This window comes from Anolis sagrei, chromosome 1 (genome assembly GCF_037176765.1).
Source record: "Anolis sagrei isolate rAnoSag1 chromosome 1, rAnoSag1.mat, whole genome shotgun sequence".
Classification (NCBI taxonomy): domain Eukaryota; kingdom Metazoa; phylum Chordata; class Lepidosauria; order Squamata; family Dactyloidae; genus Anolis; species Anolis sagrei.
The window spans coordinates 288922556-288942629 of NC_090021.1; the positions used below are offsets into that span (position 1 = coordinate 288922556).

Sequence of the window (20074 nt, forward strand, 5' to 3'; positions counted from 1 at the left end):
CAGAGTCGGCTACAACTAGCCTAATGTCAGCGGGAAACCTTTATCTTTACCATAGCGTGAATGGTGATTTGATTGCTTTTATAAGCACAATATTTAAAAAATTAAGGAGGAACATTTGAAATATTGTTATCAGTATAATCACTACTGCTATAGCAGTCCAGTTCTGCTATTGATACTTTTGTTCACATTATCATTATTGCTCAACAATATGACCAAATAAGTGTCTTCTTTCTTTCTAGGCATACAAACAAAAAGTTTCGGCCAGAAACCTGTTCTTAAGCAATAGCAGAAAGGTAAGATGAACTATGTATTCTGTTATATTTTGATAGGATGGTAACTTATCTGTTAAACAGTTCAGTCTGCGTTATTTACTAATTTATATTTTGTTCAAATAAATTACCATGTATATGACACGTGCAATATAATTATGTATGTGTCTACATGGTTATAAGTTCCTTGATTATTGTGGAATGCATTCTAAGTAAATGTATTTAAGAGTGCATTCTCACTCTAAAAATATGAAAAGCATTTTAGGACATAAAAACATTACAGAAGCAGGCTAACAACTTTACAAAGTTATATATTAGAGTCTTGGGAGGATAGAAAAGGGATTTCTTAGTGTTGAAATTATATCCATGTTACAAGCAGTACCCTCATTTGAGAGTAAGCCTTCTGTATAACTACAAAGCTCAGGGAACCCAAGTTAACCCAGAAAAGATCACCAGATAAGCATTTTGACAATGTGAAAACAAGCAGTTCTTTAGTTATCTTTTTTTTTTTCAAATGTGAAGAGCTGTAAAGGTCAAAATAGCACTTTGAATTAGGTCTCAGGAAAGACCAAAGAAAATAGCAGTTTATTTATTTATTTATTTATTATTTAAACTTATATGCCGCCACTCTCCTGGGGCTCGGAGCGGCTTACAAGAATGGCTAAAATCTAACAAAATTTAAAAGCAATTTAAAACAATTTAAAAACAGCAGTATCAAACATTAAAAGCCTGTCGAAACAGGTATGTCTTACATGCCCTGCGGAAAGCTGGTAAGTCCCGCAAGGCACGGACTTCAGGTGGCAGAGTATTCCAGAGTGATGGTGCCACTGCTGCGAAGGCTCTGCGTCTGGTTGCTGTTAGTCGCAAGGTCTTGACACTGGGGACTTCCAATAGATCTTGGTCCTCAGAACGGAGGGATCTCTGTAGTTGGTAGGGGTGAGGCGGTCCCTCAGATACATCGGCCCCAGACCATGCAAGGCCTTAAAGGTGAGTACCATCACTTTGAAAGTGATCCGGTGCTCAATTGGTAACCAATGCAGCTGTAGTAAGATTGGTGTTATGTGGTATCTCATCGGAATTCCCGCAAGAAGCCGAGCAGCTGCATTTTGTACCAACTTGAGCTTCCGGATCACCGACAGAGGAAGGCCAATGTAGAGGGCGTTACAGTAGTCCAGTCTTGAGATGACCGTGGCCTGGATCACCGTAGCTAGGTCGTCCCTGGACAGGTAGGGGGCCAGCCGTCTAGCCTGTCGCAGATGAAAAGAGGCAGTTCTGCTAACGGCGGAGACCTGGGCCTCCATTGTCAGCAAAGGGTCCCAAAGGACTCCCAGACTCTTTACCAATGGTGACGGGCATAGCGCCTCGCCATCCAGGGTAGGCAGCTGGATGTTCCCACTGCCCGGTCGACCCAGCCATAGGATCTCCGTCTTTGCTGGATTCACCCTCAATCTGCTGGCACGCAGCCATCCAGTAACGGCCTCGAGGCACTGATGGAAACAATCGGGTACAGAGTCCGGTCGGCCTTCCATCTTCAGCACCAGCTGAGTGTCATCGGCGTACTGATGACACTCAAGCCCAAAACCTTGAACCAGCTGAGCAAGTGGTCGCATATAGATGTTAAACAACAGAGGGGAGAGAATGGCCCCCTGAGGAACCCCACAAGATAGAGGGGACCTCTCAGAGACCAGGCCTCCCCTCTCCACTCGCTGTCCACGGTTGTGAAGAAAGGAGGACAGCCAGTTTAAACTGTCCCCCTGACTCCAGCAACAGCAAGGCGGTGGGTCAAGAGATTGTGGTCGACTGTGTCAAATGCTGCTGTGAGATCCAATAATACAAGCAGCGCTGACCCGCCCTGGTCCAGTTGGCATCGAAGGTGATCCGTGATGGAGACCAGCACAGTCTCTGTCCCGTGCCCCGCACGGAAGCCGGACTGGAAGGGATCTAGTCTGGCTGTGTCGTCTAGGAATTGCTGCAACTGCTCCGCTGCTGCCCTCTCAATCACCTTGCCCAGGAACGAGAGATTCGAAACTGGGTGGTAACTGGAGGGAACCGAACAATCTAAGTCTGGTTTCTTCAGCAGGGGAGAGACCACCGCCTCTTTTAAACCCTCTGGAAAAACTCCTTGCTCAAGGGAGCTGTTTATGATGAAACACTATATACATAATATGATTCTAAAACTCAGTACCAGTAAGCAGTCTTATGGCTGAGTTGCTGTGAGTTTTCCGGGCTGTATGACCATGTTCCAGAAGCATTGTCTCCTGATGTGGAAGAAAGGACTCTTGTCTGCTTGAGGCATAGAATCATAGAATCAAAGAGTTGGAAGAGACCTCATGGGCCATCCAGTCCAACCCCCTGCCAAGAAGCAGGATCATTGCATTCAAATCACCCCCGACAAATGGCCATCCAGCCTCTGCTTAAAAGCTTCCAAAGAAGGAACCTCCACCACACTCCGGGGCAGAGAGTTCCACTGCTGAACGGCTCTCACAGTCAGGAAGTTCTTCCTAATGTTCAGATGGAATCTCCTCTCTTGTAGTTTGAAGCCATTGTTCCGCATCCTAGTCTCCAAGGAAGCAGAAAACAAGCTTGCTCCCTCCTCCCTGTGGCTTCCTCTCACATATTTATACATGGCTATCATATCTCCTCTCAGCCTTCTCTTCTTCAGGCTAAACATGCCCAGCTCCCCAAGCCGCTCCTCATAGGGCTTGTTCTCCAGACCCTTGATCATTTTAGTCGCCCTCCTCTGGACACATTCCAGCTTGTCAATATCTCTCTTGAATTGTCGTGCCCAGAATTGGACACAATATTCCAGATGTGGTCTAACCAAAGCAGAATAGAGGGGTAGCATTACTTCCTTAGATCTAGACACTAGGCTCCTATGGATGCAGGCCAAAATCCCATTGGCTTTTTTTGCCGCCACATCACATTGTTGGCTCATGTTTAACTTGTTGTCCACGAGGACTCCAAGATCTTTTTCACACGTACTGCTCTCGAGTCAGGCGTCACCCATTCTGTATCTTTGCATTTCATTTTTTCTGCCAAAGTGAAGTATCTTGCATTTGTCACTGTTGAACTTCATTTTGTTAGGCAGGTGTGAATGTTGCAATGGGCCACCTTGATTAGCATTGAATTGCAACATTCACACTTGCCTCTAGCAGACAAGAGTTCTTTTTCCCACCCTGGACACTCCACAGATATATAACCCTCACTTGCATAGTTCCCAGCAAACTTCACAACCTCTGACGATGCCTACCATACATGCGGGCGAAACGTCAGGAGAGAATGCTTCTAGAACATGGCTATACAGCCCGGAAAGCTCACAGCAACCCAGTGATTCCGGTCATGAAAGCCTTCGACAGCACAGTCTTATAGCTATGCAGTCATCCTCCACTTTATTGTGATTATTATGTCTGAATCTAGTTGCAAAGGATATGTCAAAACAGTAGCTTTACATACCAGCTGAAAACTAAGATTCACAGGAATAGATTGAGTGTGCAAAAGGTTCAGGATGTCACCATTCCATGGTCTTTCTGTACTTACCTTTTACTTAAAAAGATCCTTTTTTTCTTCTTCTTCTCTGCCTGGCTCCCTGCCCTGATAGCTGGCTCACCAGTGTATGAGAGAGGTGCGTCGAGCAGCTATCCAAGCCCAAAAGAATTGTAAGGAGACGCTCCCTAGGGCACGACGGCTTACAAAGGAGATGCTTCTTTACTGGAAGAAATATGAGAAAGTGGAGAAAGAACATCGCAAACGAGCAGAGAAGGAGGCACTAGAGCAACGCAAACTGGATGAGGAGATGAGAGAGGTAAGACCAGCTCATAGAAAGATGAAAATCAGAGGCACCAAGACAGTTAGCTCCAACCATTGCAGACAAATCAAATTCACTTCAGAAAGAGTTTTTAAAACCCCTTTAAGAGTATGATTTAGCTACTTCTATTTCAGTTTTAATTTTAAAACTATTCTTTGCTTCAGATATCACCTAGAAGAAGTGATTTTAAAGTTTCAAGATGTATAAATTCAAATTTTGATACTATGTTAAAAAGCGTAACTCATGTAAATCAGGAGATAGGTATGCATTGGCCAGCATACCATTATTTTCTTTGGTAGCTACTAAGGCTTGTAATACAAGTTTTCCCTTGGCTGAGAAATAAGATTATTTTTATACCTCCTGGAAAATAATCCTTACTGCTGTGTAGTGTACAAACTTCTCGTCATCTGAAAATTGTTGTGATCTGAGCTCTATTTTATCATATTTATGTACAGTCAGATCAGCTACTTTATGTTATACAGGCAGTCCCTGAGTTACAAACTTCCGACTTACAGATGATCCAAAGTTAAGAATGGGGATGAGACAACATGAAATGAGAGAAATCTACCCCTCAGAAGGGAAATTCACTCCTGAAAGAGTTATCATGGGAAAAGGGATCTCCTCTAAAGCTTTATTACCAATCCTTGTTTCCACATAGGAGCCAAACTTTTCCAAATCCAATTATCACAGAGATAGAACATGAGGTGAAATCTTCTGAACAGGGGCACAGATAGCAAAACAGACACCACAGGGGTTTTTTTACCTTTCCCTATTCATAGAGTTGGAAGAGACCTCATGGGCCATCCAGTCCAACCCCCCGCCAAGAAGCAGGAATGTTGCATTCAAATCACCCCTGACAGATGGCCATCCAGCCTCTGTTTAAAAGCTTCCAAAGAAGGAGCCTCCACCACACTCCGGGGCAGAGAGTTCCACTGCTGAACGGCTCTCACAGTCAGGAAGTTCTTCCTCATGTTCAGATGGAATCTCCTCTCTTGTAGTTTGAAGCCATTGTTCCGTGTCCCAAAAGCTAATATATGTTGTTGTTCATTCGTTCAGTCATTTCCGACTCTTTCTGACCTCATTGACCAGCTTATATATTCATATATATAAGCTAATACATATTAATGTATTCAGTAGCAGTTACACTTACAAAATGTACCTCTTTTGACTTACACACAAATTCAACTTAAAAACAAACCTACAGAACCTTTGTAACTTAGGGACTGCCTGTAATATGTTATGTATTTTTTATAAGTTTAGTTTTAAAAAAGCACAATGAGTTGGACTTTACAGCCATTAAAATAAAATGAGCTGCTGAACTTGCTGACTTGAAAAGTCAATGGTTTGAATCCGGGGAGCAGGATGAGCTCCTGCTGTTAGCCCTAGCTTCTGCCAACCTAGCAGTTAAAAAACATCCAAGTGTAAGTAGATTAATAGGTACTGCTCCGGTGGGAAGGTAATGGCACTCCATGCAGTCATGCTGGCCACATGACTTTGGAGGTGTCTACAGACAACGGCGGCTCTTTGGCTTACAATTGGAGATGGGCACCACCCTTAGGGTCAGACATGACTATACTTAATGTCAAGGGAAAACCTTTACCTTTAAATATTTTGAAGAGGTACCTTTAATTGGTGATAGAAATTACTTTGAAAACAAAACACTGTTAACTTATTTTGGATGCCTTTACATATGAAGTTCTTTCCTATGTTCTGGTTTAAATTATTTTAGGCTAAGAGGCAGCAGAGAAAACTAAACTTTCTGATCACGCAAACGGAGTTGTATGCCCATTTCATGAGCCGTAAACGAGATATAGGCCACGATGGTATCCAGGAAGACATCTTAAGAAAACTTGAGGACAGTTCTATCCAGAGGCAGATTGACATCGGCGGGGGTGTTGTTGTCAACATAACCCATGAGGATTATGGTAAGGAGTGAAATTGAATTCCAGAAGGTTTGAACAAACTTTCTGCATTTGTTATATTCTAGGCTAGTGGGTTTTTTGAAAATTTGAATTTGCCTTGATGATCTGACCTATGTGGCCTTTTTCTTAAAAATTGATAATATTTTCAGATAGTAACTACTACAAGGGTCAGGCTCTGAAGAATGCTGAGGATGCCTTCCGGATTCATCAGGCTCAAGTGAGTACTGAGAAAGAATTATGAAATAGAAAGGGAAATGTCTGGAATTAAAACAATATTTCATTTTTTTAAATTCTTCTAATAACTAGAAGGTTCTCAAAAATGTAGCCATGCTAGTTTCTTACATTTTTAAACTAGAAAGGTGTTACCGGTGCACCAAATTTCTATTACATACTTGAGTATAAACCGACCCAAATGTAAGCTGAGGCACTTAATTTTACCACAGAACAACTGGGAAAATATATTGACTGGAGTATAAGCCGAGGGTGGAAAATGCAGCAGCTACTGATAAATTTCAAAATAAAAATAGATACTAAAAATTACATTAATTGAGGCATCAGTAGATGAAATGTTTTTGAACATTTACATAAAACTGTAATTTAAGATAAGACTGTCCAAGTCTGATTAAACTATTCTAACCTTCTTCAATATAAATGTGCTCACGTATCCTTCCAATAATAATAGAATAAAATAATAAATGTAGTAAAATAGTAACAATAGAGTAAAACAATAAATGTAATGAAATAATAATAATAGAGTAAAATAATAAATGTAATAAAATAATGAGTAAAATAATTTAAATATAATAATAATAATAATAATAATAACGAGTAAAATATTAACTGTAACAACAACAACAACAACAGAGTAAAATAATAAATAACCTTGACTTGAGTATAAGCCAAGGGGACTTTTTCAGCCTAAAAATAGGGTTGAAAGACTCGGCTTATACTCGAGTATATATAGTAATATGCAAAATCGGTAAAGGAAGTGTCCAGCTTCTTACAATTATAAAGTGTATTAGACAATGTAGGGGAAATCATTTGTTAAAGCCAGTCCTGTATGTGTTTATTCTGATGCTGCAACCTTCTAATTATATTTGTATAGAATTTCACCTATATATTGAAATTCTGTACATTTTTATTCAAAATCCCACAAAGATGAGTAGGGTATCCTTCCAGTAACTGTGTATAGTGAGAGTGGTCCAGCCCTTGGACTATATTTTGCTCAAAAATCACAGAGGGAACAAAATCATCACATACAGCAGCTTTAGTACCCTTTGATGGCCCTGGAACCCACCCAATAACTTACAGTGATTTCATGTCACTTTTCACTTTTGGGAGGATTATGCAGGTCTGACATCCCAGAGATTTGGGTATTGGAACTGGCTTTCATAACCAGCATGGTTGCCCACCTATGATATCTAGGATCACAGTTTAATCCCTTTCTCTCGTCATTTAGACAAGGTCTTTTGATGAAGATGCTAAGGAGAGTCGGGCTGCAGCGCTTCGTGTAGCCAACAAGTCCAGTAGTGGCTTTGGGGAGAGCTACAGCCTTGCCAACCCTTCTATCCGGGCAGGAGAGGACATTCCACAGCCTACTATTTTCAATGGTAAACTGAAAGGTTACCAGTTGAAAGGCATGAATTGGCTGGCCAATCTTTATGAGCAGGTATGCTAATATTTCTTAAGGCTAGTTCTTAGAAATAAGTTCTTGCTTGGTTTAGGTCAAGAAGGAAAAGTGAATTGCACTTGCATAAATTAGTTCACAGTCATATAATTAGAAGAACAAATCTTTATGATTACATGTCAGGACTTGTTTTTTAAAGCTATTTTTCATGTAGAAAAAAAATGAAGCTTGTGCTGTTTGAGAAAGGATAGTAGACATGAGAGTTGGGTCCAAATCACTGTTAACAAAAAGATTTGTAGTTTTCGGAAGGCCATTTTTGTGTAATTTCCAAAAACAGAAAGAGGAAGAGAGAGACAAAAAGACCAGTGAAATGAATTCAGAGAGACTATATTTTTGGAAAGACTTAAGTCCACAAAATACCTGAGACAGGGGGATCTGTGGTGTCTTTTTCTCTCCCCGGCCAAAGAAGCCTGCTCCATGTTTTCTTGGAAAGTTACCTTCTCCTCCTTGGAACTCGCTTTCCCAGAGTGGCCATTGAAAGTTCCTCTCAGAGCATGATGGGAGTTGAAGTTTTTTCTCTCTGTGTCTCTCTCAGCCAATAAAAAGCTGGTGGTGTCCATGCTCTGTTTGGCTGAGAATGGGCACAACCGGTGACTACAATTCCCAGAACCCTCTCTTGTGGTTTGTCTTATTTTTAAAAATGTTATGTTTAAAACTTAAAATAATTCAGAAAAATCAGTAGATTGGTGAATTGTTTTGAAACTTGGCAGACCTGCAGTTGTCAATGGAGTCTACAACTGAAGTAGGTTTCATGCAGATAGGCCTTAAAATAGCTGAGTACTGAACCTTTAAAGTTTCCCATTGTAGCCAATGGGTTAAATCTCTGCCAAATGAAATGAAAAACACCCCCCCCCCTTTTCGGGTAACTTTCTGGTAAACAAAACGAGGGGTCAGATGAAAACAGACCTGAAAATGTTATGCCTTTTGGCCCGAATGCACATGACTAGTAGATATCCATATCTCAGTGTGCATTGTGGCTGTGTTCCTGGACTCAAAATGTAAATTGAGACAGACATAATTTGTGTGTGTACAGTGGGGGATGGGGATCCAGTTTTGTAGGAGAATGATTGTGGACCAGAAGGGGAAACAGCTCGCACTGATCCCAAGGTAGCTTGGGCTGGGAGGAGCTGGTTTGTTATTAAGCAAAAGTTCTCTTTAAAAAAAAAAGACACAAGCAGAGAACAGCTGGAAAGAATTGTGTTGTTCTTCTGCTTTGCCTTCGCCAGTCTTCCCAAGTGGAGAAAGCACATCAGGAAAGAGAGAGTCAGCACATATCCTTCTGTGTCTTCTGCAGCAAGCGCAGAAGGCACAGCAGGAGGAGAGACAGCCTGTCTTTCCCACAATGCCGAGACTGCTCTTTCTTCCCCTTCGCTGTCCTTCTAGGCAGGTAAAGAAAACCAGTTGGGTTGCCTTTTCTAACTGCTGAAAACTCTACACTGAACTCCAAACTGCCTTGCTCTTTCACCTCACCCTTCTCTTTTGCTTTGCCACCTGCCTAGCTCAACATGCGCAGACATGTCAGGAGTGGTATGCATTGTGGATGAGATGTTCATTTTTCTTCTGGAAAAACTGTTTACATTTGAAATGTTGTGAATGAGGCAATGCAAATTGAGACTCCACAGACTGATCTTATCTTGTGTTTATTTTTATGTCTTACACATTGTAAAGGGGTTGTTTTCCTTGTGGTACAGACTATAAAGTGTTTCCTTTTTTCTTACAGGGCATTAATGGAATCCTAGCAGACGAAATGGGGCTGGGTAAAACAGTGCAGAGCATTGCCTTGTTAGCACATCTAGCTGAAGTAAGTGCCTCACGCACATAAGAGAGGAGTAATATTTAATAAATTGTTCAGATAGGCCTCAGTGCACTGATATTTGCTTTCATTCCCAACATAATCAGAAATAGTGTGCATTCTCTTACTCTTCAGAATCTTTACTGGATCATATTTCAACTTTCTTGATGTTCCTGGTAGTAATTAGCTGTCCCCAATATCCTTTTCTGTAGTTTTTTTAGCCAGTTGTCTTTTCCCTTCATTTTCATCTAAGACTACAGATCTATTTTGATTATGAAAGTCAACCCTCGACTTTTGCAGGAATTAGGGACACTGGGCAGGCAGGCAGAAAAAAAGGGGGGCACCCTGTCCCTCCCTTCCTTTGTCTGGGTAAAACAGACAATGTGGCACGCAGGAAGAGGGGGATTGGCATGGCAGCAGGAGTAGTGATGGTGCACACAGCCCACTTTTCTACCTCTTCCTTGCTGCTTGCCACCTCAACCGGCCCGCTGATCCCCATATTCTCTTCATCTTCCCCCTGGGCAGCAAGAAAGGAAACAAAGATTCAGATAGGTGTAGAAAGGAATGAACTGACCCTCCATTTCTTTCTCTTCCTGCCCAATTCCTCACTCCCCCCCCCCCCCCCCATAAGAATAACAGCATGGATTGCGCAGGGACAGAAAGAAGGGCAGGAACTGAGCAACCATTTCTTTCTTCACCTGCCTGATGGCTTGCTGCCTTTCTTGCTGCCTGGGCACCTGATTTCCCCATGCCATTCTCAACCACCACCCACTACCTCTTTTGCTGCACAATGTCATTATTAACAAGGATTTACAAGCCTCATCATTTATTTCCAGTGCTCTTCAGTGTCATAGGATTTGCAGTCCCTATTAAAATGGCATAGGGCAACAGCAAAAAAGAGCAGCAAATAGCATGTAAATGATCAAATTCTCAAAGGTGAACCTGCCAAAGTGGAGAGCTGACTGTATGTCATTTCATTGTTTTGGTTAGCTTCTGATTTTTTCTCTTCATGGCTTGTCGCCTATAGCATAGTCAAATCTAAAGCAGATTTATTCAATCAGTTGTTGCATGGTGAGTCATGTATAGGTAAATCCCATTGATTGAATTGATGTATTGTAGTCAGGAGAAACAACAGGATCTAGGCCAGTAAATATAAATGTTGTATAGATGGCACTTCACTTTGAGCTGAATAAACATCTGTTCTGTACTTGAAGAGCAGAAGTTTGTGGTGAAGCATAATAAAAACAGTGTCTCCTAGTAGCCATTTTCCAGAAAGTAATGTTTGGCTGTACCTGTTTTCATTTTTCCTGTCCTTTATTCTTTTCTTTTTCTTTTTTGCTTCTTTTATTGTAACAAAACACTTTGGATATAGAATGAGAGTTCAGTAAACAATTCAGGTGACTCTTGTGACATATTTCTTAGTAGGAAGTTTTGTTACAATTACATATTTCTTCTGTAAACAATATTGACTTGAATGTTGAGGAAAAGTGGTTTCGTTTCATTTAAGACATTTTCTTCTTCCAGAGAGAAAACATTTGGGGACCCTTCTTAATTATTTCACCGGCTTCCACGCTAAACAACTGGCATCAGGAGTTTGCCAGATTTGTTCCTAGGTTTAAGGTAACAGTGATGCTTGAGATTATGTTATAAAAATACTCAACTGACCCTGGTGTGTTGTACATTTATGTCTCATAAATGCACTGCTTCACTTGAAAATTGTGGTGACAATTAAAACCTTTGTGTGTGTAATGGTTCCTGTCCTCCCCCAGGCCTTTTTTACTATTAGGTCCTCCAGTGGTTTCTTAATTTATTGATGGACAACATTTCTTAGGATATCTATACACTTATTTATTTTTATTTATTTATTATTTGCTTTATTTCTATACCGCATTTTTCAGCCCGGTTAGGTGACTCAATGCGGTTTACATAATACAGGTTATCACAACAATATCATAAGCAATTAAAACACATTATACATAACAGACAAAATAAAAAACAATCATTATCATATCGTAACGCCTCAATAGCAAATCAGAATCTGTTCTCATAATCCTTACCACCATGCCTGATCAGTAAATCTTGAGCTAATCTAAAACTGCTTTTCACTTTACATGACAACCAATGTGTTTCTAACATTAGGCATTTTTTAGAAGAAGAGATGGTACACCTGCAAACCTCTGGTAGATACCATCCTTTTGTCTCTGTCACACACTGTGCATACATTCTCTAGAAATAGCAACATAATTTGGTTTTCATAAAATAGGAAATAATTTCTGTTGCCACTTAGAAACCGAGATAAATGTGTACTAATTTTGTGTACTTCCTCTCCTTTTCATTAGATTGATGTATGGCATCAACAGTATTACATTTGAGGGTGAAATTGTTGCTGTAGAGCAGTGGTTCCCAACCTTTTTATGACCAGGAACCACTTTGACCACGCTCCAATCAGTTTTTGGTCAACTTTAGGTTTGGTTTGATTACTGGGGTGCTGATTCAGAAAATTGCATTCGTTGCTCTCATTGCAATGGTGTAGTAACAGTGAGGCTGCAGATCATATTTTAGCTCTTGCGGACCACTGGTGGTCCACGGACCACAGGTTGGGAACCACTGCTGTAGAGCTAAGTGTTTTACTTCACTTCTTATTCTGGTGAATAATTCAGTATGTGTTCAGGCTGTAAAAGAGAAAGTGAATTTCTTTTGATTTGTATTCCACATAATGATAGCTCTGCTCCTAAAGTTGAATTCTAAAACCTTTGTAAGAAAGAAGAATTCTAAGATAACAGAGGATGAAATAATAAAGTAAACAATTTATCAAAGAACTGTAAAGAACCGGTCTTTTTAACATTATTATTGTACACTCAAATCTTAAGTACTGTATGTGGTTCTTTTGCTCTGTGGCTTTATCAGGTCCTTGCCCCCTAAATAAGTTCTTCAACATACATGCTTTTTTTCAAAATAGTAATGCTTCTTAGAAATATTTTTTATATTTTCTTTCTATTTTCTAATTTTCTTGATTATGTGATCAGTAATCATTCTTTCTGGGACCTTAGCTGCCAGACATAAGAAAGCTCTACAGTGCTTGTTCACTTATACTGAAACTCTGGAATATATTTCTGTCCATTCTAGGTGCTACCTTACTGGGGAAATCCACATGACCGAAAAGTGATCAGAAAGTTTTGGAGTCAGGTACTATGATGTACACATTTTAGGCTTTCTCCGTTACTTTTCTTTCTTTCCTTCCTTACAAAAGCAGCCCGGTCAGTTGCTGTGTCATTTCTGTAGTCTGTGTAAATACGAGGGTGGGTCAAAAAGTTTTTCCCCCTCTGTCATAAAATGTTATAAATGAACTTATAACAGCAGAAGTTGCTACAGATCATAGCCAGAACTGTCCTCTACACAAAACTACTGTCCAGCATAGTCACCATCAATTTGTACACATTTGCACCATTGTTTAACCCAGACATCAAAACAATTTTGGAAAAGCAACTTTTAGTTTCTCTAGTCACTCCCGACATGAAAAAAAGGCAAGAAACAGATTACTCGTGAATAACTTATTAAAAGCTTTGTCCTATTCTTTTCATCAAGGGAAAGAGCAGTGTCACATTTCTTAGTTGTAGTAAAAGCATTTTCATCATGGTTTTTAGGTTCACACACACACACTCCTCTGAATGCATGAAAAATGCATGAAAAATTATGTGAAGATAAGAGTATTTGATGTTTGTATCACTAATGCGTAACTTGCTTTGTGTAACTCCTGTATTTTTTCCATATTGTAGAAGACTTTGTACACTCAAGATGCTCCTTTTCATGTGGTGATCACCAGTTATCAGCTTGTAGTCCAAGATGTGAAGTATTTCCAAAGGGTGAAGTGGCAATATATGGTGCTAGATGAGGCACAAGCACTCAAGAGTAGCTCAAGGTAAACAACACAAATAAACCTGATGTTTGAGGTTATTAATAGAATGGAAGCTTGAATACAGGATGTAAATGTTACAGATGTTAGATTTTTCTTTTCTCATATATTTTGGGAGGATTTTTATAGCATTTAAACAAATTTCTGTGTGTCTCTTTAGGAGGCTGTGACTTCTAATCTGGGTGTGAAACTCAGCATCAGTATGGTCAGATCCTCAGGGGCTGAGCTTCAGGCTGCACAGCCATTGATACCTGCCTTTTCTTTTAAAATATGTATGTGTATATGTATATATGTTTAAATTGCTAAGCATTGTATAGTAAGTCAGCTACAAGTACTACTGTAGCCATCCATTTTATCTCAGTGTTTCTGGGCCTTGACTCTCCTTCTGCATCAGAAAGAAAAGCTCTGAGGAGAAAGAAGAGCATTGTGATATGGTAGTTGTTCAGGCCAGGGAAGTTTATTAATAGGGAGAAATGCTTCTGCTTGTGATATTTTAAACAGGAGGTGGCAGTAGTAAGAAGGCAGGTAGATCAGTGTGTGATACCTTTTTGGCCATCATCCCTCAGGCTGGTGTAAGCAGTAGTTCAGAGGATCATCCTCCTCTGCTTCTGCATGCCTGGAAATGACAAATGTGGTATTAATGGCCAGAAACAAAGGGGATGAATCACTGCATGTTTTTCTCTGCATGTTTTATTTTTAAGAAGGTTCTTCTGTGCATTGGAAAACTGGGAAAGAAAAATAATATGTTCATAGTCAATGTGATGAGGCCCAGAGTAGTGTAGGCAGTCGCACTCTTTCTTCCACAGCAATGTTTGCAGACTTGTGTAAGAGTTTGGAAGCTGACTGACCAAGTGTTGATGGATGGCTGAATAGATGAATTAGGAAACTGGCTAAAGGGCACTTGCAGATGAGGCTTGCATGTGACCCTTTGAAAGTTGGAATTGTTGAGGTTGAATATAATAATAATAAGAACAACAACCACAACAGCAACTTTATTCTTGTATCCCGCCACCATCTCCCTGAAGGGACTCTGAGTGGCTTACACATGGCACAAGGTGCCTAAAAACAACATAAAATGAAAACAATTTAAAAATACAATTAAATACAACATATGGACATATAAGGGCCCCCTGGTGGCTCAGCAGATTCAACCACTGAGCTGCTGAACTTGCTAACCAAAAGGTCAGCAGTTCAAATCCAGAGAGAGAGATGAGCTCCCACTGTTAGGCCCAGCCTAGCAGTTCAAAAACATGCAAATATGAGTAGATAAATAAGTACCACTTCGGTGGGAAGGTAATGGCGCTCCACACAGTCATGCCAGCCACATGACCTTGGAAATGTTTATGGACAATGCTGGCTCTTCGTCTTAGAAAGGGAGATGAGCATGACTAGAGTTGGACACGACTTAATGTCAGGGGAGAGCTTTAGCTTTATCTCTGGACATATAAAACAACAACTAACACTCAGTTTAAAACAGCGCTCATCAGCCAATGTGGTAAGCTACTATAAACATGGTCAGGCAGTAAACATTCAAACTGGGAATGTGGTAAGTGCAGAGCTGTAGCCATGGGAAGAGGTCATGGAATAAAGGGATATAAGCTGCTTAGGTTCACAGTGATTGTACTTAAATGATCTGGTCTCACTTGAGTGAAAGAAACTACTTTTATAGTCTGTCTTAATTAGTTCTTTAAAAAAAATATCTATACAATCTTCCCTAAAATGCTTGGGAGAAAGTAGACAGAGATAAACCAGCAATAATACTTTTGTAGTATCTTACCCTTCTTAAAAGATTCCTTATTAATTAATGTGCCTACAGTGTAAAGAGCAGTCATATTCTGTATTGCAAGTTCTTGCTTTAGCTCCTTTTTAATAATTTAATATATTTTAGTGTCCGCTGGAAAATCTTACTCCAGTTCCAGTGCCGAAATCGACTATTACTAACTGGAACACCCATCCAAAATACCATGGCTGAGGTATGTAAGCTTCACTCCCTTCAGTTGGTTCTGCTCTTGATTTTTTAAAATAAACAAGTCATGAGAGCTATTTTTTCTATTTTTTAATAATATTTTTATTATTTTATCATGGTTTAATACATTTGTTATACATTGTTTGTTTTACAGCAGATACATATTATTCAATGCAACCTACCATACTTTTAGCATCTAGTGTTATTTTTCTGCTTATACATCTATCCCTCACCGCTGTGCTCCCCTCCCCCGTTACAAGCCACAGCTTTTACATATAATCTGTCCAAAATTTCAATTCTTGTGGAGGTAACTTTCCTTCTTTATTTTTTAATCCTTTTTCAGTATACTTTCTCCATATTTTTTTCTATTTAATATGAAAAAAGCGGAAGAGGTTTGCTTGTGGGGAACCATGCACAATAATTGTTTTCCTTCGTTAGTTCTGTTTTCAGTTTCATATGAAGCTGTCTCAAAATTTCTGCGAACGAAAAACACAGACTCTAGCTATACACATGTTTCTTCTATATTCTGTTATTGTTTCTGGGTTCTTTTGTAGTTTACCATTGTAGGAAGAGCAGAACCTTTTCTTCCATAAGTGTAGGAAGGTTTGTCTCCATCTCAGACTTTTTCTGGTTGCGAATCCATTTGTCCACCTATATGTTCCTTCTTGATGTTGTTGATACTGGCAAGCAAACCTAACTTCAGCTCATTTAGTACAAAAGTTGTGTTTTTATATACCTTCAAGTTGACTATGGTGACCATATTACAGTATTTCCTTGGAAAAATTTATCCAGAGGAGACTTGCCTTTCTCGAAGGGTAAGAGAGGATGACTTGTCTGGGGTCAGTCACTGGGTTTCCGTGGCAGAGCAGAGGTTTGACCTCTTGTCTTCCCATATCTGAGTCCAGCACTGTAACCATTACAACACAGTATAGATAGTTGAATAACATTTTTAAATACTTTCTTTTCTCTTGTATTGCAGCTGTGGGCTTTGCTTCATTTCATTATGCCAACATTGTTTGACTCTCATGAAGAATTCAATGAGTGGTTTTCTAAAGATATTGAAAGCCACGCAGAGAATAAATCTGCAATTGATGAGAGTGAGTACTGTTTAGAATAAATTCTTTATTATCAAACTTCCACATCTTGAGGAGAATTGATTTGTGTTTTATTGCTTTTTTGTTGTGTTGCTTTGTTGGTTTATTTTGTGCTTTTAAGGGTTATATTTGTGGAAGCAAAATGTTTATGGGAGTGAAGGCAGAGATATCAATCCTGCTTTTTAAACAGAATCAAGACCTAAGATGATTCAAACACTGAAAGAAATATAGTATAAAGTTTTTGATTAAGCCACTATATAGCCACTGACACGGAAAGTTGAAGCACTAGATTTCAACATTAATATATTAATCACAGACTATTTTTTTCTCAAATTTCAGATCAACTTTCCCGCTTGCACATGATCCTGAAACCTTTTATGTTGAGGCGAATCAAGAAGGATGTGGAAAACGAGTTGTCGGACAAGGTCTCAGATAAAATTAGAGGATATTTTTATATTTCCATTTTTCATGGTTTTGTTATATACTGGCTGTCCCCTGCCATATGTTGCTTTGACCCACTCTGGTGGTCATGGGGATTCTGTGTGGGAGGTTTGGCCCAATTCTATCATTGGAGGGGTTCAGAATGCTCTGTGATTGTAGGCGAACTATAAATCCCACCATAAGCTTTCATAGGATGTGAATATTAAACCTGGCTGATGGTAACAGTTTAACTTGTTTTTCTTTTCAGATTGAGATTCTCATGTACTGCCCGCAGACTAGTCGACAAAAATTGCTATATCAAGCTTTGAAGAACAAAATTTCCATTGACGACCTTTTGCAGTCCTCCATGGGCACCACTCAGCAAGCACAGAATACTACTAGTAGCCTCATGAATCTAGTCATGCAGTTCAGAAAGGTGAGATATGTATGAAAAAATTATCATGGGCCCTTGAGCAAAATGTGTAAGCATAGTATTTTCTGGCCTCTGAATGCGAGACTGACATGTTTCAGTTATTCCTCAGGTACAACTTTTATATTATAGCTGATAGTTGCAGCTGAAGAATTTGCAATGTGCCAAAAAAATGAGATTTTGGGGGGAGAGGCAGAGCTGGGCCTGGAGTACAAAAAAAGTAGGGAGAGTTGTATTGCTTAGACTTCATGTTTGACCAGCAGTCCTCATACCACTTATTGTGAAAAAGATCCTTTTGGCAGATGTTTCACAATTTCTTAATTTTTTCGACCCAAAGAAGACCTAAAAATGGACAATGTTAATTTTCCTATCTGTTTCTGAATAATTAAATAATCACATTTCATTACAGGTCTGCAATCATCCAGAACTCTTTGAACGACAAGAAACATGGTCTCCATTTCACATTTCACTAAAGCCATACCAGATTTCAAAATTCCTTTACCACCATGGGCAGATCAGGGTATATAACCACTCAAGGGACAGGTAAGCAGTGCTGGTCTTTCATTCAGCTTCTGCAATTCTGTTGATTTGGTCAATGGGATTTGGTTGCCATTGCTATACATAAAAGAAAAACAAATATTCTCTCATAGATTTTATCTATGAGTGAAATGAGGAAGGAAGGGGAAGAAATGAAAAGAAATCTAGCAACATGTTAAGGAGCCCTCGGTGGTGCAGTGGGTTAAACCACTGAGGTGCTGAACTTGCTGAACGAAAGGTTGGCAGTTCAGATCTGGGGAGCAGAGTGAGATCCTGCTGTTAGTCCCAGCTTCTGCCGACCTAGCAGTTCGAAAACATGCAAATGTGAGTAGATTGATAGTTTTTGTCTTTGTTCATACAAACGCTTCCATGGGAAGGTTATGGCACGCCATGCAGTCATGCCAGCCACATAACCTAGGAGGCGTCTACGGACAACGCCAGCTCTTTGACTTAGAAATTGAGATGAGCACCACCCCCCAGAGTCAGACATTAATACACTTAATGTCAAGGGAAAACATTTGCTTTTGGCAACATGTTTAAGGCTATGTAGCTTTTATTTTCACATGGTATATAAATCCATTCATTCAGATAAAATACAGAGTGATAATGCTCAGGTATAAAGCATATTTACATTCTGCACTGGAAAAACAAAGCAGTCTCTATCCAAGAGGATTAATGGGCACAAATATGACATTAGAAATGGCAGTATCCCAAAAACACAGTTGCAGAATATTTCAACTTTCCTATACACAGTAAGTGATCCACAGTTTGTGGCCTTGCAATAACGAAATGTCAAAGGAAGGCCAGAAAGAAAAACTGCTTTGAATGATATTTACAAATTCCAATCCATTAGTGGAAGTATGAACAAAGACTATAACTTTGAAACTTTCAGGTCTCTTTCTGGGGCCTATTATTTTCCATCTCAGTCCCACAACTATGTCAATATGCTTTACCCATGAGCATTTATTATCACTCTGCTGCATCCAAAGAAGTGGGTTTATGTCCACAAAAGCTCATGTGAAAATAGTCCTGGAGGTCCTACATTTCTTGCCTCCCTGCTGCCTTTCTTCTTTTTATACTGCAAGAAACTAATATAGCCATTTGGCTACTACTTTGAAACCAAGGGCCCCCTGGTGGCGCAGCAGATTAAACCACTGAGCTTCTGAACTTGCTGACCGAAACATTGGTGGTTTGAATCCGGGAAGCGGGGTGAGTTCCCGCTGTTAGGCCCAGCTTCTGCCAACCTAGCAGTTCGAAAATATGCAAATGTGAATAGATCAATAGGTACTGCTTCCACGGGAAGGTAATGGTGCTCTATTCAATCATGCCGACCACATGACCTTGGTGTCTACAGACAGTGCCAGCTCTTTGGCTTAGAAATGGAGATGAGTGCAACCCCCAGAGTCCGACACAACTCAACTTAATGTTAGGAGAAACCTTTCACTTTGAAGCCTGCCTTTATGAGTGAAGAATCCTAACTTACCTCACAGGGCTGTTAAAAAAAGTGGTCTTTAGCTGTTTGGAGGAAGGGTGAGATATCAGCAACAATAAAACCAAATAAAATTGGGACTGGATTTAACCAACACTTTAAACATTCACATTTATGATTATTATCACTTAATAGTTAAGTTTATATGCCACCTTTCCTCAGTGAACTAAAGCTTTCTGTTTTATGCTCCCAGTTTTCTAGGTCAGTCTGAGAGAGAGAGAGACTGGTGAAAGTTTACACATCATAAATTCCAGGCAACACTCTAACCATTACACTCTTCTGTTAATTTTTAGGTGGTTGCAATTTTTACTTTCTCCTTTTGCACCGGACCACATCCAGCAATCTCTATTCCATAGGAAGGGTATGTTATAATCCTTCAGAAATGTTAGGGTCAATTTAGCTCATGTGTCATTTTACTGATATTAGTAAATTGTGATCTGGGTCTGTGCGAGAAAATCAAATTGAAAACACAGATGACTGTACCTGGAAAGTACAGAAATTTCTTATCCTCTTCATTCTAGGTATAACTGTCCTCAGATATTCCCTGTCATTTGTCATTAACATTTTTATTTCCATGAACATATTCAAAGATCAGGGAGCCCCCGGTGGCGCAGCGGGTTAAACTGCTGAGCTGCTGAACTTGCTGGCCGAAAGGTTGGCAGTTCGAATTTGGGGAGTGGGGTGAGCTCCCGCTGTTGTTAGCCCCAGCTTCTGTCAGCCTAGCAGGTCAAAAACATGCAAATGTGAGTA

General features: G+C 39.9%; 1 protein-coding gene across 2 annotated transcripts in view; it reads left to right on the forward strand.

Moving 5' to 3' along the window:
• The window catches only part of INO80 (INO80 complex ATPase subunit), an 83236-nt gene that overhangs the window by 28869 nt on the left and 34293 nt on the right, over positions 1–20074 (forward strand). For both annotated transcript variants that reach the window (XM_060760626.2, XM_060760634.2), the window contains exons 8-22: positions 240–293; positions 3868–4071; positions 5804–5999; positions 6146–6213; positions 7456–7665; positions 9404–9484; positions 11000–11095; positions 12602–12661; positions 13252–13394; positions 15277–15361; positions 16334–16451; positions 16788–16873; positions 17137–17304; positions 17708–17841; positions 19618–19685. In XM_060760626.2, coding sequence (XP_060616609.2) covers positions 240–293; positions 3868–4071; positions 5804–5999; positions 6146–6213; positions 7456–7665; positions 9404–9484; positions 11000–11095; positions 12602–12661; positions 13252–13394; positions 15277–15361; positions 16334–16451; positions 16788–16873; positions 17137–17304; positions 17708–17841; positions 19618–19685 — 1771 coding nt within the window. The remainder of the gene's footprint in view (positions 1–239; positions 294–3867; positions 4072–5803; positions 6000–6145; positions 6214–7455; positions 7666–9403; positions 9485–10999; positions 11096–12601; positions 12662–13251; positions 13395–15276; positions 15362–16333; positions 16452–16787; positions 16874–17136; positions 17305–17707; positions 17842–19617; positions 19686–20074) is intronic.